The sequence below is a fragment of the Salvia hispanica genome, chromosome 5, assembly GCF_023119035.1.
Source record: "Salvia hispanica cultivar TCC Black 2014 chromosome 5, UniMelb_Shisp_WGS_1.0, whole genome shotgun sequence".
Lineage (NCBI taxonomy): Eukaryota > Viridiplantae > Streptophyta > Magnoliopsida > Lamiales > Lamiaceae > Salvia > Salvia hispanica.
This window is the reverse complement of record NC_062969.1, coordinates 10,304,490-10,321,961: the sequence shown is the minus strand read 5'-3', so window position 1 is coordinate 10,321,961 and position 17,472 is coordinate 10,304,490. Positions and strand designations below refer to the sequence as shown.

General features: G+C 40.4%; 1 protein-coding gene across 2 annotated transcripts; it reads left to right on the top strand.

The window, feature by feature from the left end:
• The first annotated feature begins 13,901 nt into the window (after positions 1–13,901).
• Positions 13,902–17,231, top strand: LOC125186668 (U6 small nuclear RNA (adenine-(43)-N(6))-methyltransferase). 2 transcript variants are annotated; one of them, XM_048083083.1, is made up of 8 exons: positions 13,902–14,183; positions 14,677–14,882; positions 14,970–15,417; positions 15,505–15,712; positions 15,942–16,049; positions 16,126–16,239; positions 16,329–16,398; positions 16,770–17,231. In XM_048083083.1, the coding sequence occupies exons 1-8, from the start codon at positions 13,954–13,956 to the stop codon at positions 16,877–16,879; spliced, it is 1,494 nt and encodes a 497-aa protein (XP_047939040.1). In that variant the 5' UTR covers positions 13,902–13,953; the 3' UTR covers positions 16,880–17,231. The 2 variants fall into 2 exon arrangements, 1 of the variants encoding a protein (XP_047939040.1); XR_007170485.1 differs by lacking the exon at positions 16,770–17,231 and having other exon boundaries at positions 16,113–16,239.
• Positions 17,232–17,472: the final 241 nt, after the last annotated feature.

Here is a 17,472-nt window from a genome sequence, read left to right as displayed (position 1 = left end):
GCATCTGTCCTGAAGGTGTGTTAGAAAATGTCATAGTCAAGGTGCATGATTTTCTATACCCTGCTGATTTCCATGTTATCAAAATGAATGATAATGAGTCTGCTGAGTCTAGTGGCGTGCTTTTAGGGAGACCATTCTTGCGCACCGCTAAGACCATTATCGATGTCTTCGATGGAACAATTTGTTTGGATTATAATGGGGAAAAATATACATTTAGTATAGATGAGGGAATGAAAAGACCATTGGATGTTGAGAATTTGTATGCTATAGATGTTATTAACCCCTTGGTCCAAGAATATCTTGAGACGAAATTGATACAAGAACAGATTGACAACTCGGAGTTGAGCCATTTAATCGACAGAGAAGTTGTAGGGTGGTGTGCAGCAATGAACACAACGGAATTGACAGACGAGGAACTCACAGAGGCCATCATGGAGTTTTGCAGAAATCCCGAGTCAGCTAGATCTAGAGGATCAGCTCACGTGGCCAGTTTGGAGAATTCTCCTGGGTCTGGGAAGGAAACATTACCTGAAATTGCAGAAAAAAATCCCTTGCCCCAGGAAACGAAGGACACAAAGAAGGAACTGAAGACACTTCCACCAGGCCTAAAGTATGCTTACTTGGAAAAGAATGAGGCATTCCCAGTGATAGTCAACAGTAACTTGACTGAGGAGCAGGAGAAGGAATTGTTGGGAGTGATCAGACGGAATAAGAAAGCAATAGGGTGGACCCTCTCGGATTTAGTGGGAATCAGCCCTGATCTCTGTATGCACCACATCCGTCTGGAAGAAGGTGCGAAGGCTCACCGAGACGCACAACGGAAACTGAATCCGAACATGCGAGAGGAAGTTCTGAAAGAGGTGTTGAAATTGCTCTCTCTAGGGATCATCTACTCTATTCCGGACAGTGAGTGGGTCAGTCCTGTCCATATGGTGCTCAAAAAGTCTGGAATACAGGTTGTCAAGAATGATAAGAACGAATTGGTGCCCACTAGGCTGGTGACGGGGTGGAGGATGTGCATCGACTACAGGAAGCTGAATGAGGCCACAAAGAAGGATCACTTCCCCCTACCTTTCATTGATCAGATGTTAGAAAGATTGGCTGGCAAACAGTATTTTTGCTTCCTTGATGGATACAATGGCTATTTCCAGATCTACGTTAACCCAGAGGACCAAGGGAAAACCACGTTCACATTCCTTTCGGTACGTATGCATACCGAAGAATGTCGTTTGGATTGTGTAACGCACCAGGTACGTTCCAGCGGTGTATGATGAGTATTTTTTCGGATTTGCTTGAAGTATGCATTGAGATATTCATGGACTTGACCTAGTGTTAAAAAGATGCCAGGAGAAGCACCTAGTTTTGAATTTCGAAAAATGCCACTTCATGGTGACTGAAGGTATTGTCCTGGGTCATGTGGTTTCTGAAAGAGGAATACAGGTGGACAAGGCAAAGGTAGAAGTGATATCAAAATTACCTTACCCCATGAACCAAAAAGAAGTTAGAGGTTTCCTGGGTCACGCAGGATTTTATAGGAGGTTTATCAAGGATTTCGCGAAAATCGCGCAACCACTCACTCATTTGTTGCACAACGATGTGGATTTCGTCTTTGACGAAGGATGCAAGAAGGCTTTTCAGTTGCTCAAAGACAGACTCGTGTCAGCACCAATAATCAGGGCGCCAGACTGGAATCACCCTTTTGAGATAATGTGCGACGCGAGTGATTTCGCTGTGGGAGCTGTCCTAGGGCAGAAGATTGACGGAAAGAGTTATGTGATCTTCTATGCATCCAAGACTCTAAATCAAGCTCAGAAGAACTATGATACCACGGAGAAGGAAATGTTGGCTGTCGTTTACTCGTTCGAAAAATTCCGACCTTATCTTCTTGGGTCGAGGGTTATAGTCTTCACAGATCACGCAGCAATAAAGTACTTACTGGCTAAGAAAGAGTCTAAGCCGAGGTTAATCCGTTGGGTGTTGCTTTTGCAGGAGTTTGATTGGGAAGTGAGAGACAAAAGAGGAACGGAGAATCGAGTAGCCGATCACTTGAGCAGAATTCATCAAGGGGAAACGGAAGAGGCCATACCCGATGCTTTTCCTGAAGAGCATTTGTATTATCTAGGGGATTTTCCTGGACGGATCAGTTGGGAAGCAGTTTTGGCATTAACCGGTCTAGGAGAATCCGACAAGGGAAAGCGAACACTGAACGCGGAACCATGGTTTGCTGACTTAGCAAACTACTTGGTCACGGGAGAGGTGCCAAGTTCAGACGAAGTTTCCCGGGCCCAGAGGATGAAAATTAAAAGCGAAGCCAAATATTACTTTTGGGACGACCCTTACTTATGGAAGATGTGTTCGGATCAAGTGATTAGACGCTGCATTCCCGAATGGGAACAAAGAGATGTGCTAATTCATTGCCACACCTTGGCGTGTGGAGGTCACTTTGGACCAAGGAAGACAGCAAGGAAGGTATTGGACAGCGGTTTTTACTGGCCGACACTTAATAAAGATGCCTTTGAGTTTTGTCAGTGTTGCGAGAGATGCCAACAGACAGGGGGAATTTCAAGGAGGGACGAGATGCCTCAGGTCCCGGTGATTGTTTGCGAAATTTTCGACGTATGGGGAATGGACTTCATGGGACCATTTCCATCATCCTGTGGGAACACATATATATTGGTTGCAGTAGACTATGTGTCTAAATGGATAGAAGCTAAGGCCACCACGACATGTGAATCGAAGGAGGTGGCAAAATTTCTGAAGGCCAATATCTTCAACAGATACGGAGTTCCTCGAGCCATTGTCTCAGATCAAGGAACACATTTCTGTAATCGCACCATCGAGGCTCTGATGAAGAAATATGGTGTTCACCATAGGGTATCTACCCCATACCACCCTCAGTCTAACGGCCAAGCAGAAATTTCTAATCGCGAGATCAAGGCAATATTGGAGAAGACAGTTAATCCGTCAAGGAAAGACTGGAGTAAGAGGCTCGGCGATGCATTATGGGCCTACAGAACTGCTTTCAAGACGCCTATCGGAATGTCGCCTTATAGGCTTGTGTTTGGCAAAATGTGCCACTTGCCCGTGGGTATCGAGCACAAGGCGTACTGGGCAGTAAAGGAGATGAATATGAAGCCTTCGGCTTGTGAGGAAGAAAGAAAGTTACAGTTACAAGAACTGGAGGAACTGAGGCTGGAGTCTTATGAGTCTGCCATGTGGTATAAGGAAAGGACAAAATTATGGCATGACAAGAATCTCCGGGTCAAGGAACTCCATGTGGGACAGAAGGTGCTCCTTTTTCAATCCCGGCTCAAGCTGATGCCAGGGAAGTTGAAGTCTAAGTGGATCGGTCCATATACCATTGTCGGCCTCCGTGCAAATGGAGCAGTGGAGATCCAGGGAAGTGCATCTAACTCTGTCCCTTTTCTTGTTAATGGTCATAGAGTGAAAGTCTATAGGGATAATTCTGAGCTGTGTGTAGTGGAGGAAGTGCCACTACGCGCACTTTCTATTATCACCTAGACAGACGAGGAGGTATTCTCGATGAATTCCTGGGTCAGGTAAATTGGTTGACATTTTTGAATATATACACTGAACCAGGGAATCTCGGGAATACTCAAAAGAAGTTTGTAAATAGTTTAAGTGTTTTTCAAACAAAGGAAAATCCAAAAAAATGTATATACAATTTTAATCTTCCAAAATATTTTCGAAGCACCAGACTCCGAAGGAAGACCGATGCCTTATTTTCTAACCTCGACCTAGGAGTCTGGCGTCTAAATTTTTTTTAAGTATAGGGTCATGGTCAGGGAAGTCAGCTAGGGAAGGAGAGCCTGGAGGAAGAAGTCAAGGAGGGATGGAGATAATTTGAATTTCAAAATTGCCGATATTTATGGGAGGTGTACGGTTGCTTACATCACGCCTGCAACCGCACCATCTTTTCACCAGAAAAGGCTAACCGGCATTTCTCTCTCCAATAATCCCAATCGACGAAAACTGCATTTCCTCTTCCTTCTCTCTACTTTGTTTCTCTCTCAAGAACACAAACCCTAACCAATTTCGACCAAGTTTCTCTTTGATTTCAGATTTACAGTAATGGATCCAACTCAGGCCACCAAAAGTTCGCAGCCGGCGGTGTACGACGCGGTTCTGTTGGCAGAATTGACGCAAAAATTAGGAAGCGTCGAGAAGGCCAAAGAAGTTTACGCTCTGTTCTCCACCAGTCTGATGGCGTCCGCGGCGGCCGTACCATCACCGACGATCCCAGAGGATTCGGCGGCGCAACTTGCAGTTCCCCAAGTAGAAAGGCCTCAAGATTCAACCAGGGTACCGGACTCTGGATCTCAACAAGCGGAAACCGCTTCACTGGAGGCGGATAAAGAAGAGGCGACGAATGAACTGCCGGCTGATGGTGGGCAGAACGACGGCGAAACGGAGGTGGAGACCGAAAGACAAGGTAATAGAAACCCTAACTCTGAGGGTGAGAAAGTTGTTGAGGGGGAAACCCCTGTTCACTGAGGAAGTTGCTGAGGGTGAAACCCCTGTTCGAGAAGAGATTGTGGAGGGGGAAACCCCTGTTTTGGTAGAAGTTGTTGAGGGGGAAACCCCTGTTCGAGAGTTGATGAATGAGGGGGAAACCCCTATGGAGGCTGGGGATGAAACCCCAAAGGATTTCAGGGGTGCGACCCCTGAACCCATGGAGGAGGGGGTGACCCCAAGTGATGTTAGGGGGGAAACCCCTGTGTATATTGAGGGGGCGACCCCGATGGTGGATGATGTGGGGGAAACCCCGGGAAAACTTGTGGAAGAGACAGATCTATACACTACTGGAGTACCGGAGCCCGTTGAGGAAGGGCTAAATCTGATTGTGGACCTGGTGGACGACCAGGAAGAAGAGGCACCCCGGGTGGACGAACGAGCAGAGAGGAGAAGGGCCAGGCGGAGTCTGCTTGACGAAGTAGATGACTTGGTCTATTCCGAGAAGGAGGAGTTCCCTGCCCGAGGGACGGAAGCGGAAGTGGCAGAGGAGAGTCGCCTGGTCAAGGAAAGGGCGAGAAAAGGAAAAGCAGCTGCGACCGGGTCAACACGGTCGAGGAAAGCTCCCTCCGTCAAGGAGGTTGAGGAGACCCTTTCCCCAGTGACCGAAGCTCCCTCTGCCGAGGAACAAGACAAGCCTACTCCTGGGTCCGATTCCGAGCTGGGAGAATCTGAAGAGGAGTTTATCCAGGGACGCCCGGAGGTGTGGCTGACTAAGGAACTGCTGGAGTCGATGAGGCGTTTCGACGATCAGAAACGGGCCACGGCGTACAAAGAGAGATGCAGTGCAGGAAAAATGGCTAAGTCTGGCAAGCAGTACAGTCCCAAGGAGCTTCGGATGATTGCATGCGATGAGGACTTCCGCGCATGTATCTATTCAATCGGTTTCGAGTGGTTGCTAAAGCACAGCCAGGAGAAGGTGCCGGTGGACCTAGCACGGGAGTTTTTCTCAACATTCCGATTAAAGAACACCTCTGACCTCGACGCGGACTCCATAACATTCAGGCTTTTCAATGAAGAACACGAGATGAGCATCCGGGAATGGTCTTTGAAGATGGGGTTGTTTACCCAGGCTGAGGATGATGAAGGAATATGGAACGAGAGGATGATCGGCGTGCCGAAGAATACGCCAAGTTTCAAGGTACAAGCGGCATGGGAACTAATCACTCACTCAAAGGCAGGGGCATTCAAGTCAAGCTACTCCAAGGCTTCTCACATCGAGGACATAATCCTCGGTTTTGCTCAGACGTTTATCAGCTACAACTTAATGGGAACTGCAAATTCAGCTCTGACGACAACCGACCTTTATTTCACTTGGTGCATGGCAAAGGGCGTTAAAGTGCATCTAGGCTATTGGATGGCTCAAGCATGTCATCAAATGACCAGCAACCTTGCTCGACGTATGTATAATTGCCATCTCCTAGGCGCCTACCTCCAGCGGAACATTGAAATGAAGATAGCCAAAACCATTCCTTTGGTCGTAATGTGCGAACCCCCGGAAGTTTTCAGCGTTCAGTACTTTTTCAACAAGGGGTTACTCCAAGCTCACGGCAAACAAACCTTTTTCTACACGGTAGGAGACAAGGTGAAGGCGGAGGCTGAGGAGGCTGCGGAGGCTATGCCGAGTGAAGAGGTCGAGGAGCTGAGAAAGGATGTCCAGGATGTGAGGAGAGAAATGCAGGTGATGAGGAAAGAAATAGTGAAAGAACTTGGTGGGATAAGGAAAGAATTGAACGGGAGCCGTGAAGAGGTGAAGACCCTGCGGGCCAATATTGCGGACTTGGCGGTGAAGTCCGCCAAACAGAACGAGCGGATGACGGAGGCTGTGGACCTTGTGATGAAGATGTTGAAATGGTTGGAGAAGACACTTCCCTTGACCCAGTCGAAGGCAACTCCTGGGTCCAGCAGCGAGGTCAAGCAACCAAGCCAGAGCAGTCCCTCCGTCCAGCGACCACCGCACCCGCTCAAGCAAATGGTTACCCCGTCCGCGTCTAAGCCAGTGTCAATTCTATCCAGATCAAAGTCCATGATGTTGAAAAATCCAGAGTCTGATGAACCAGAGGAAGAGGAGAAGGAGCCGGAGATGCCGGCGAAAAAGAAAGTGAAGGTTACCCGACTCTGTCTAAGTGTGAGAAGTTTTTATTTGTATACATTGTTTATTGTGTGTTGAACTGACTACCCTTTCCCCTCTTCACGACGATGGCTTGGGGACAAGCTTGAGTGAAGTGGGAGGGGGAGGGGAGTCAATGCGTGTAGTTGTCAGCATGTTATGAGTCGTTAAGTCTAGGTTTTGTTTGCGTCGCATGAACTGGTGAATATAATATGGCATGATCTCCTTAGTGAAAGTAATTGAAGATATGATGTATTTCAACTTAGAAGCTTTTTCCTTTAATAAGCCAAGTCAATCTGGACGAAGTGAGAACGATAGAGGATGCCTTAGCTTACTTAGTTGTGAAGCCCCACTATAAGAGTGAATTATAAGCCTTAAATAACTTTGAGCTAACACATGTAAAGGGGCCGCCACTGAATGCTTAGGGAGAAGAGTCATGAAGGAGAAAAATAGGGGAATTGGGTTATGAAGGTATAAGCTGGACGAAGTCCAGGTAAAGGAGTTATAAGCTGGACGAAGTCCAGAGGAGAGAAGAGGGAAATGGAAGAATAAGTTGGACAAAGTCCAGAAAAAAAAAAACAAAAAGGAAAAAATGCTGAAAAAAGGAAAAAATAAAAAGGAGGTATAAGCTGGCGAAGTCCAGAGGGAATATGTCTAAGGGCAGGAAACAATAGTAACCTGACCCAGTAAAAAAGGGGAGAAAGAAGTATAAAAGGAGAAAACTCTCATAACCCGACGCTTCAGTGGTATGGCAATAACTTATGAGAGAATCGATCCTAACATCCCTGGTGAGGAATGAGTGATCGAGTGAATCCAACAATTGGGGAAGTAAAAGGCTATCTTGACGAACTGACAGATTGATTAGGTAGAAGAAGGGAAGGGGCCAATTTGGAGAAGTGCAGCCTGTTGAATTGACCTTAATCTTGTGGGGACGGTTGCCTAAAAGTTGAAGCTAGTTCATGCATATGTGTCTATGTGTTTTTATTTTTAAGTGTTTGTTATCTGTGCATTAGTTGTGTCTAGGTCTAGGAGTCTGTTTAGAGTCTAAGGAGTCGGTCAGGGGATAACCGTGCTTTGAAATTCGCCTTATTCTTTTTCTTGTCTTTATACTTGAGGACAAGTATGGTTTAAGTGTGAGCAGTTTGATAAGGCTAATTTCATGCATCGGTTATGTGGTGAGAAAACACTTTATTTTGCTGGGTCTAACGCAGTTTTTAAGCCAGGTGTGTGAAGGAGACGCTAGATCCAGGGAAAGCTGGAGACAATGGACTAGCAGAGGAAAATGAAGGAAAGTGAGCAGAACTGAAGGGAAAAGAATGGCTAGAAGAAGGAAGTCAATAGCTGAGGGCAACAAAGACTATTCATACCTCGCTGGACCCACTTCAACGCCTATAAATAAAGGAGCATGCATCACACGCCATATATGATTTTTGCTCTTAGCTCACACACTCTCACACACACTTGGAAAATGGGAATTCTGGGATAGCTTAGGGTTTCTAAGGGGTTCATCTTCGGCGAAAGTCAGTGTAACACCGTCCTCTCGGAGGGCGAAGAAACAATCTACTTTTCATTCAGCTTTTCGCACTTTTATTCCGTCGAACTTCATTGTTTTGGAAGTCGATTTGGTTGTTGCTACTTATCGGTTATCTATGCATTTAGTTTTTGTCATGTTGGTGTTATCTTGTGTTGATTTATGATTCTGGGTTTTCGTTTGAAGTTTTATTTCGGCAGTTGAATGTTAATCTCTGTTTTGGATAATTATGTGCTTGATCTGGGGAAGAGGTTGTGGATCTGAATTGTTGTTGTTGATCGGTGGTTGTTTGTTGAATCTGAAGCTATGGATATACTTTTGGTCGGAGTTTGTGTCGGATGCTTGGATCCGGAGTGGATTTAGCATCCGAGGTTGGATCTGAACAGGGGAATCAAGTTGTGCATGGATTTCGAACTCTTTTGCTCTCTTTTCAATTTACTCCGTCTAGTAGCCGTAGATCTGCTTAGATTTTAATTGTTCTTCGTTAAATTGCTTTAAATCCAGTCTGCTTCATTTCCAATTCACGTTCCATCTCTGTTTTTACTGAATTTTTATGCAAATCGATTGGAGAAGATGATGTCGCTGTTAGTTAGTACTTTAGTTAGTTGTTTTCCAGCTTTTCGTCCGTACTTTACCTTTTCAGCAAATGGTCCCCACCGTCAGTTTATTTCCCAGGTCTAGGTAATTTAGAAATAGTTTCTTAGATCTAGTGAATGTCTCGTTTTCCAGTTTACATGCATGATTTCTGTTCTGCCTAGATCTAGCTGTTAGCGTAGCAGATTTCACTCAAGTTAGTTTAATTTCCTCAACCCAAAATTGCGTGGCAGCAGCCAACCCAAAAATAGTCCCAAATCCTTGAGCATGTTTAATTACGCATTCATCTCTGTGGGATCGATCCCTACTTCCCTGTGCTAATTTTTAGTATAAGTGGTTGAGGGTTTTTGAAGCAATATCCTGTGTGTCCGACGACCGAGATCTTCCAACGATCCGTGAGTTCTTAGACCTTGTGATCTAGTGGATTCGCTGGACCTAGGAGACTTGTTATTCCTTTCTGTGCACACAGTACTTAATAGAGTAATCAAACTCCAACTAGCTAGGTTCTGAATAATAAAACCTTATATCAAGCTCTTCTTGAGGATGTTATCAAACGAGACTCACCTCGCGCACGATTCAACATAATAGCAATCCTAGCACCGCTAGATATTGATCACCGCTACCCAATATACCAGGCTTATTGGGTTGCAAAAACCCGCACCATTTGGTAAGTCAAAGTAGTGCATAATCAATGTTGTATGCTCAATGCTAACGTACATTGATTATGAAACAATAATTTACGAGACCTCGTCTTTCAGTAGATAGCATAAAGACATGTCTCGATGTTAGATCCAATTCAGTGCTATACCACACCAACATCATCTTATTTCAGTAAGGCTTAGAAATAATCGGACTTGACATTGCAACCTTTCACGATAGGTAGTCTAAGCCTATTTAGGTTGTGAAATTCTTCTTTTTCTTTGTTCAGAATTGACCTGTGTTACCTTAAAGTGAACAACGCCCACAACCGGTCTACTAAAACAAAGACTTAGACTTTGTTAAGTTACTTATACATTTAAACATGTAATGAATATCCATTAAATGTAAAACATAACAATATTATGACAAAAATAATCTGTTTATTCCTTTGAAAAATAAAATAAAAGTTTTAACAGTATTCAATCACTCGAAAGGTAATTTCTAGTAAACAAACTCTAACAGATGCATCGGGCATTGTCCGCCTTGCTACATTAGCGGATGATAGCACGCTCGATACATTGGGCGAATGGATGCTCTTAATCTCTGTGGGTGGTCACATTATTGTTGTTTAGCACTATTAAAAAAATCTTTCAAAATTGTGCAATATTGGCCATCACAAATGGATCTCACACAACTTTTTCATAGTTTTAATTTAAAATATTTAACTCACATCATTCTTTACTTGAAAAATGAAGTCCATTTTTTCATTTTTTTATATTTCTTTAAGTAGTAGTATAATTTACTATTTATTAGTATAATTTAATTAAATAAAAAATTATTAAAAATAGAAACTAACTTTTTATTAATAGTCATAAAATACATAATTGAAACACTTTGGACAAATTTAGAGTTGAAACACCTTTTTTTCAATATTTTAGAGCTCAAACTACTTTTCGAGAAATAATAAAAGAGAAATTTAGAATGCATTTAAGGTTAATAAATGAAAAAAAAAGTAATAATCCGTTGTATCGGTATATTTTGAGTGGTGTGTATATTTTGAAATCAAATAGTAAATTTGTGTTTGTTTAAAATGATAAATGAAAATGTCAAAATTTTCATCTAATGGACTGAGGAAGGGTTGGCATAGGGACAACCCCCTCCATCTCCTAGTCTCATAATGAGACTCTCATTCTTTTGTGACCTTTTGGGGGGTGGGTCGACAGGCTTACAACATGTCTCTCCCCAATTTCATCCCTCGAAATTATATAATATTTTATTAATCAAAATTCAATAATATATTATGAGATAGTCATATTATTATTATTGCTATTGTTTTAATGGGGACTACATTATGTTGGCATGAGTCATATTCTAATACTTATAGCACCTTAATTCAAAATCAAGACCAAATCTCTACTCTTAAATTTTAAAATGAGTGGATGAGATTAAATCTTACGAATCTCAATAAATAGTAGACAAAATATCAACAAAATGGTAATATCGTCATTATGTTATCATATGATAATTTTCGTGAATGTTTTTTTATATCAACATAGTGTATTAAAAATATCAACAATATGACATAAGAATATCAACACTAGTACAAGAAAATATCAACACATATTTATTGAGATTTTTACATGGTTTTATTGAGATTTTTGATGTATTTTGTTGATAAAAATCTGGTTATCAACATTTACGAAAACTAAAATAAAAAATATCAAATTTCATCATTCGAACGTCGTTGGAACATATGCAATTGAGATCTCGTTGGAATTCTTAAATTTGATATATTTTTTGCGAAAAAATAATTTAAATCGAGAGAGTTACGTAAATTTAAAATTTTAAGATGATTTTAATGAGAGAGAATTGACATTAATACCCTCTAATTTTATTTATTCATTTTCTTAATTAAAAATATAATTTATATGACATTATTTCAACCGCTAAATTTTCTAGTCAAATGGCTAAGATTTAATCTTAATTTGGGATTGTTAATTAGTTAGCAATTGATCACTCCTCGTATCGGCATATCTTGATATTTTAAATTAGTCTATAGAAGATTGAATTATCATTGGTTTTAAACTTCAACCACTTATTATAGATTTGTGCTCAAAGTGTTAATATTAATACATTAGTGATTTCAATTAGTATAATTTTCTAACTAACGATTGATTTAGTTATCGTAATATAATAACTAATATTAGTAGTTGAGTTAAAAACTCAAATTATAGTATTAGATTGTGAACTATAATATGAAGACCTTTATTTTTAGAGTTTAAATTCTTTTTCAAGAAACAATAAGAGAAAATTTAGAGGAATGTGATTATAGATAAATTTAGAATGTATTTAAGGATAATAAAAAAAAGTCACCGGTAGAAATTTGATGTATAACGAGTATATTTTTAGTGAGTGTGTAAATTTTGAATTCAAATAATTATTTTGTGCTTTTCTAAAAAATAATAAATAAAACTATCAATTTTTGCAGTAAAATGTGATTTCGTCGTCTTGGCGGCCCCACACTCCCGCCCGACATCACGTGAGGGGATTCAATCAGGGTACGCAATAGCCCGTTAAGGGGGTGGCCTTAATCCACTGGCTGCCAGAGCCTATCTCCCAAGGCTTCACACTTGTGCCTGAGATATGGAAACAACTACACGACAACAGTGAGATTTGAACCTAGACTCATTGTAGCAATATTTATCCTTCCGTTGCCAACTACGCTGCCCTTGCAAGCTAAAACTGTCAATTTTTCATTTGATAGATGGATTGGGGGAGGGTTGGTAGAGGGACAAACCCTTCATCTCCTTCCTTTGTACTTTCCGGGGGGTGTGGGTCGACAAACTCGCAACACGGCTCTTCCCCATGTTATCCCTCCTAACACGATGTTACACTAATCATATAATATTTTATTAATCAAAAATAATTTTCAATAATAAATTATGATATAATCAAATTATTATTATTGCATTCTTTTAATGTGGACCAATTATCTTTTCCATCTTCTTTGTCTCTACATTCGATCATTATCTCAAATCCAAACTTCGATTTCTTTTATCTCTATCTTCCAAATGATCAAAACACATAATGAAATATAACTATATAACTTCCAACTTTGTTTTTTTGGATTCCTCGGACAATTAGTAGAACAGTTTCATCTTTTTTTTTTCCATTCTTATCTTTCTTGCTCCCACACATCAATACTTCCTTGTGTTAAATATATGAAAAAATCTCGAGCAATTGGTTCCCGCTAATGCTCTCGAATTAAAGAATCGAGCATATAATGCTCGTACAAGTTCTAAGTGATGTTGTCCAGAGCCTTTGTCCTAGCAGCATGGAGCTTATACATCAATGTATGAGGTGCCGAATTCGAGCTCTCTTGATGTCAGTTGTAATTTCCTAATTTCTTAGGAGTTTATTTATAATTTCCTCCTTTATAGAGGAGTTAATTTTTTAAAAAAAGTTTGATTATTAAAAAAAAAATAAAAAATTCTAAGTGATGTTAATGATGAATTTGGCTCTTTGGTATGTCAATCCTCCCTCCAAAGTGTGGTAAATGGTTTTGGGGTGTGTGTTCGTGAATAATGGGCGTCAAGCCTAGGCTTCCTATTTATACCCAGAGCGAAAAATTATCAAAATAAGGCATTAGGACGAAACGGCCGATCAGGCAATCTCATAAATGAGAAATGCCCGACTCGGGCGATTTCGTTGCCTCACGATCTATGTAAAATGCTTGGTCGGGCGCTTCTCTGCCTCGCGATAACATTACTCATGATCAATTGTCTCACGGTACTGTTTCGTTGACGAATATATTGAGACTTACCATTATATAAGACACTGTGTACTCTCCTTATAGCCGTTTGACTCTCACATTGTATCACTGCTATTGGCACTAACTTCTTATAACTTGGAGTATCTTCTAATCCACTTAACTTCTTCCCGTGCTTTGTTTGACAGAGACTTCCACGGGACAACACCACCCCTATAGTAAGTACGTATGCACTTATCAAAAACGCCTTTCAAATCCAATATCTGATTTGTATCGCAATGCCTTTCAAATACTAGAAAACATCACGTATTGTAGGGAAAAGTTATTGAAGTAGTGTCAATAGTGAATAATCCCACTTTATTAGAATTTTTTTTATCAACAAATAAAATGGCTAGGAAAGAAACAAAAATGATAAAAATAAGCATTACATTTATTATCCCCTCCGTCCCACTTTAGGAGTCCCGTTTTACCATTTCTTAGTATCCTACTTTAGGAGTTCAATTGAAATATTTATTAAATGATAGTAGACCTCACATTCCACTAATTTTTTTTTCACTCACATTTTATTATAAAACTAATATAAAAAAAAACCATATGCCATTCATTTTTTTCTCATCAACTTTCCTTTATAAAATAGAAAAAAAAAAGAATGAAAGAGAAAATGATTATATTTTCTATATACAAACGTAAAGCGGAAAAAAAGGTTACTCAAGAGTCAAGTACAGTTAAAAATGAAATGAATTTGAAATCATATGGTAGTTAGGGTTGCGGTGGAGGATGGCGGGAAAGAGGAAGAGGAAGAGCGGCGGCGAGCGGCGGGGGATCCACCACCGAAATAGGTACGCCGATAATCCGCCGGATTTCGCGCAGCTGGCGTCTTTATACCCGAGTTTTGAGCCATATGTCTTCTACTCACGCGACGGCTGCCCTAGAATTGATTGGACGGATTTCAATGCTACCCGCGAGTTGACTCGGGTGTTGCTGCTTCACGATCACGGCGTTAATTGGTAAACTCAGTGTATTCACGCATATATATCCCCTCTGTAGTTGGAATTGAGATTTCAGTGCTTGAGATTGCTTTGTTTGTCTATTCAATTACGAGGAGTACTCTTTATTTTTTAGTTGATTTTGAGATAAGTAGGGCTAAGTAAAATTGCTAATTCATCAAAATTCAGCTCGGGAATTTCAATGTTTTCCAGCTAAATGGTTAGCTAAGTATTGCTCATTGTAGTTTTGGCGTTTTACTCTGATGCCAAATGTGATACGTTGTTAGAGCTTGATAATGAATTCAGGTCTCTTCATGTTCTAATTGTAATTATGAGTGCAATTACAAAACTGTTTCAACCGCGAATGATATAGTCAAGTTTATGTGCTTTACCATAATTTCCTCAACACATTTTTCACTTTTCTGAGGTTCTGAAAATGCAGATTTTCTATACATATGGATTATATTGTTGAGTTTTATTAGGCATTTTTGATAAGTTTAAAACAATTATGTAGGTGGATTCCTGATGGGCAGCTCTGTCCTACCGTGCCCAACAGATTGAATTACATCCACTGGATAGAAGACCTTCTCGCCTTGGATATCCTTCCTGCCACCAGAGCTGAAGGCGATATCACAACAGGTTTTGATATTGGTACCGGGGCAAATTGTATTTATCCACTTCTTGGTGCATCTGTTCTTGGTTGGAAGTTTGTTGGTTCAGGTGCTCTATCTTTTCTTTTTTAGTTTCCGTTCCTCGTTGTTCTATTTAGTGCCTCCTTTCACATGTTAATTCTTGTGTTTTTATCAGATATTACTGATATAGCTATAGAGTGGGCAAATAAAAATGTTGAGAGCAATCCTCATTTATCCAACTTGATTGAGATCAGAAGGGCTGGTACAGGGAATGGTGTGGGAAAATCAGAAAGTAATCCGATTTTAAGCAGTGAAGGTGGTGTTCTGTTGAGCAATCCAGGGGCTGAAAATGTTGGGTTTCTGGCATCTTCGGTTCTTGAAACTGAGTTGAATGCAAAGAAGTATTATGATGGGCCACCTGTACTTCTAGGCAGTGTAAAGGATGGTGAGCATTTTGACTTTTGCATGTGCAATCCCCCATTCTTTGAGACGATGGAGGAAGCAGGTTTGAATCCAAAGACTTCTTGTGGAGGCACTCCAGCGGAAATGGTCTGTTCTGGCGGTGAACATGCTTTTATTAAACGCATCATTGAAGATAGTGTTACATTGAAGGACAGATTTAGGTATAATGATAACGCTTCTGTATAGTATGTCATTTCCCATCAAATGCTTTAGGGAGTTTCCTTAACATTTACATTTCTGCTGTGTAGATGGTACTCTTCTATGGTAGGAAGAAAACTGAACCTCAATATTCTGGTATCTGAGCTCTGGAAAGTTGGAGCTACCGTGGTGAAGACAACAGAATTTGTCCAGGGCAGGACATCAAGGTGGGGTCTCGCATGGTCCTTTTTGCCAGTTTCAAGAAAGATATCATCTTCTCAGAAAGTCGAAGAGAATAATCTATCTTTCATGCTGGAGGTTGGGATTTTAAATTATGCTACATCACTTTTTTAATTGGTTTTTTGATGGTATTCATTCAATCTATTGATCAATTATTGGTGCAAACTACACCTAATCCAGTGTCTTTTTATATGTGACTGCTTCTGTTAATATGTCTGGTTTTTGTCTCTGTTGTTTCTGCACCTTTGTATATTTACATAACATTGGTGGACATGGCATTTCATGCTGCAATGTTTCTTTCTGGTAGGGCCTTCAACGTCAACATGGTGCCTTTCACGTGTTACAGTCTGTGGAATCATATCTCTCCAGTAATGGTGCATCCAGTAAACTAGATGCTGCTGCTTTTAATGTTGATGTATGCCCTTCTTCCCTATAGTGAGTTATACTCTATCACGAATTCCAGATAACAAATCTATAGTTTATATGTGCAGATTACAATTTCAAGGAATCAAATTAATGCAATTCTCAAACCTGAGACATGTAACCTATCCAATTCTTCAAACAATAACCATGGCGAAGTGGATAGCCTGGTGTTTCGCATTACAGTAATTTTATTTTCCAATAGCATTCTGTTACTAATATTATTCTTTGTTTAGTGTGAATCTGTATAATTCCGTTTCTATTTATTATGTAGGTCTTTCAGCAACATCCGGGAGCGCTCTTGGTGAGAGGAAAATTGCTCGAAAGATCAACTTCCATTTCAGGTATCTCAGACTCTGTTTCCTTTCATCTTCTTCTTCAATTTGCAAACATATGGATGTTGGTCAAATAAGCAGTACGCACGATAATATTTTTTTTGTTTTCGTCAACTAAGCGTTTGAATGCCTGAGTGCTAGTCTATACTACAATTTCAAATAAAATCCAAGAATACCATCTTAAATTTTTTCCATTATAATTTCTTCTTCTCAGCCTTCAAGAGTCTATGCTGTGAAATTTATAGACTGAGTTTTGTAGGGTGGTGAAGCACTTCTGCCTCCATTGCTCAACTACTAATCTAGCCCTTTTCTTTTGTTCCTTTGGGTGATGTTGTATAGTATAGTTTCTCTTTCTAATGTTTCCCTTTTGTTTAATGCAGCTATGTTTTCTTTAATTTTTCGTCGTCTCAAAGAAGTTCTGACCACTAAGTTCTGTCCTGGAAGAGCATTGGTGAATCAGCCCATCCCTATAACCCAAGCACGAGAGTGAAAACTGGGTGAACCACGATCTTCACACAAGTGACATTTGTCGAAAATGCTCAGATTGTGAGTCTCCTCAACCCACAATTATGCAACTAGTTGTGATGCTGTGAAACAGAAATGGTCAAGACAGTTGAACATACAGTACTTCATGGATCATGAAATCGGGTGAAACACGACAACGGAATAAAGGTGTGATTTCTGAAATCTGATAAGCATGGTTTGATGTATGAGTATGAATTACTGGTCCTCTCTAAACCAGGCAGAAAAACTCATTTGATTTTCGTTTAGTTTTACTTATAGTACTTATGTAATGTTACAAGTTCACTCTATTAAAATATAGTGCCCAAATATTTTTTCCAGTCCAACCAAACTACATCGATGTTACATGACAGTTTGATAGGTATAATGTGTCCGTCAATGATTCTTCACATGCATTGCTTGTGATTTGTGATGTTCATACATCATTATTTGCAAACTGAATTTGTAATTATAATTTGAACAGTGAGAATCTCCACTGCATATGAGCTGCAACCTTTTAACTTCATACTCTGTTTTGACTTTTGACGATCGATAAGAAATGAATTTTAAATGTTAATTTGT

Bases quoted from the DNA above. Each gene is read 5' to 3' on its own strand.
- LOC125186668 (XM_048083083.1), top strand. From the start codon at position 13,954: ATGGCGGGAAAGAGGAAGAGGAAGAGCGGCGGCGAGCGGCGGGGGATC. The intron at 14,883-14,969 runs GTGCTCTATCTT...TGTTTTTATCAG, and splicing joins TTGGAAGTTTGTTGGTTCAG to ATATTACTGATATAGCTATA. The intron at 16,399-16,769 runs GTATCTCAGACT...TGTTTAATGCAG, and splicing joins AAGATCAACTTCCATTTCAG to CTATGTTTTCTTTAATTTTT.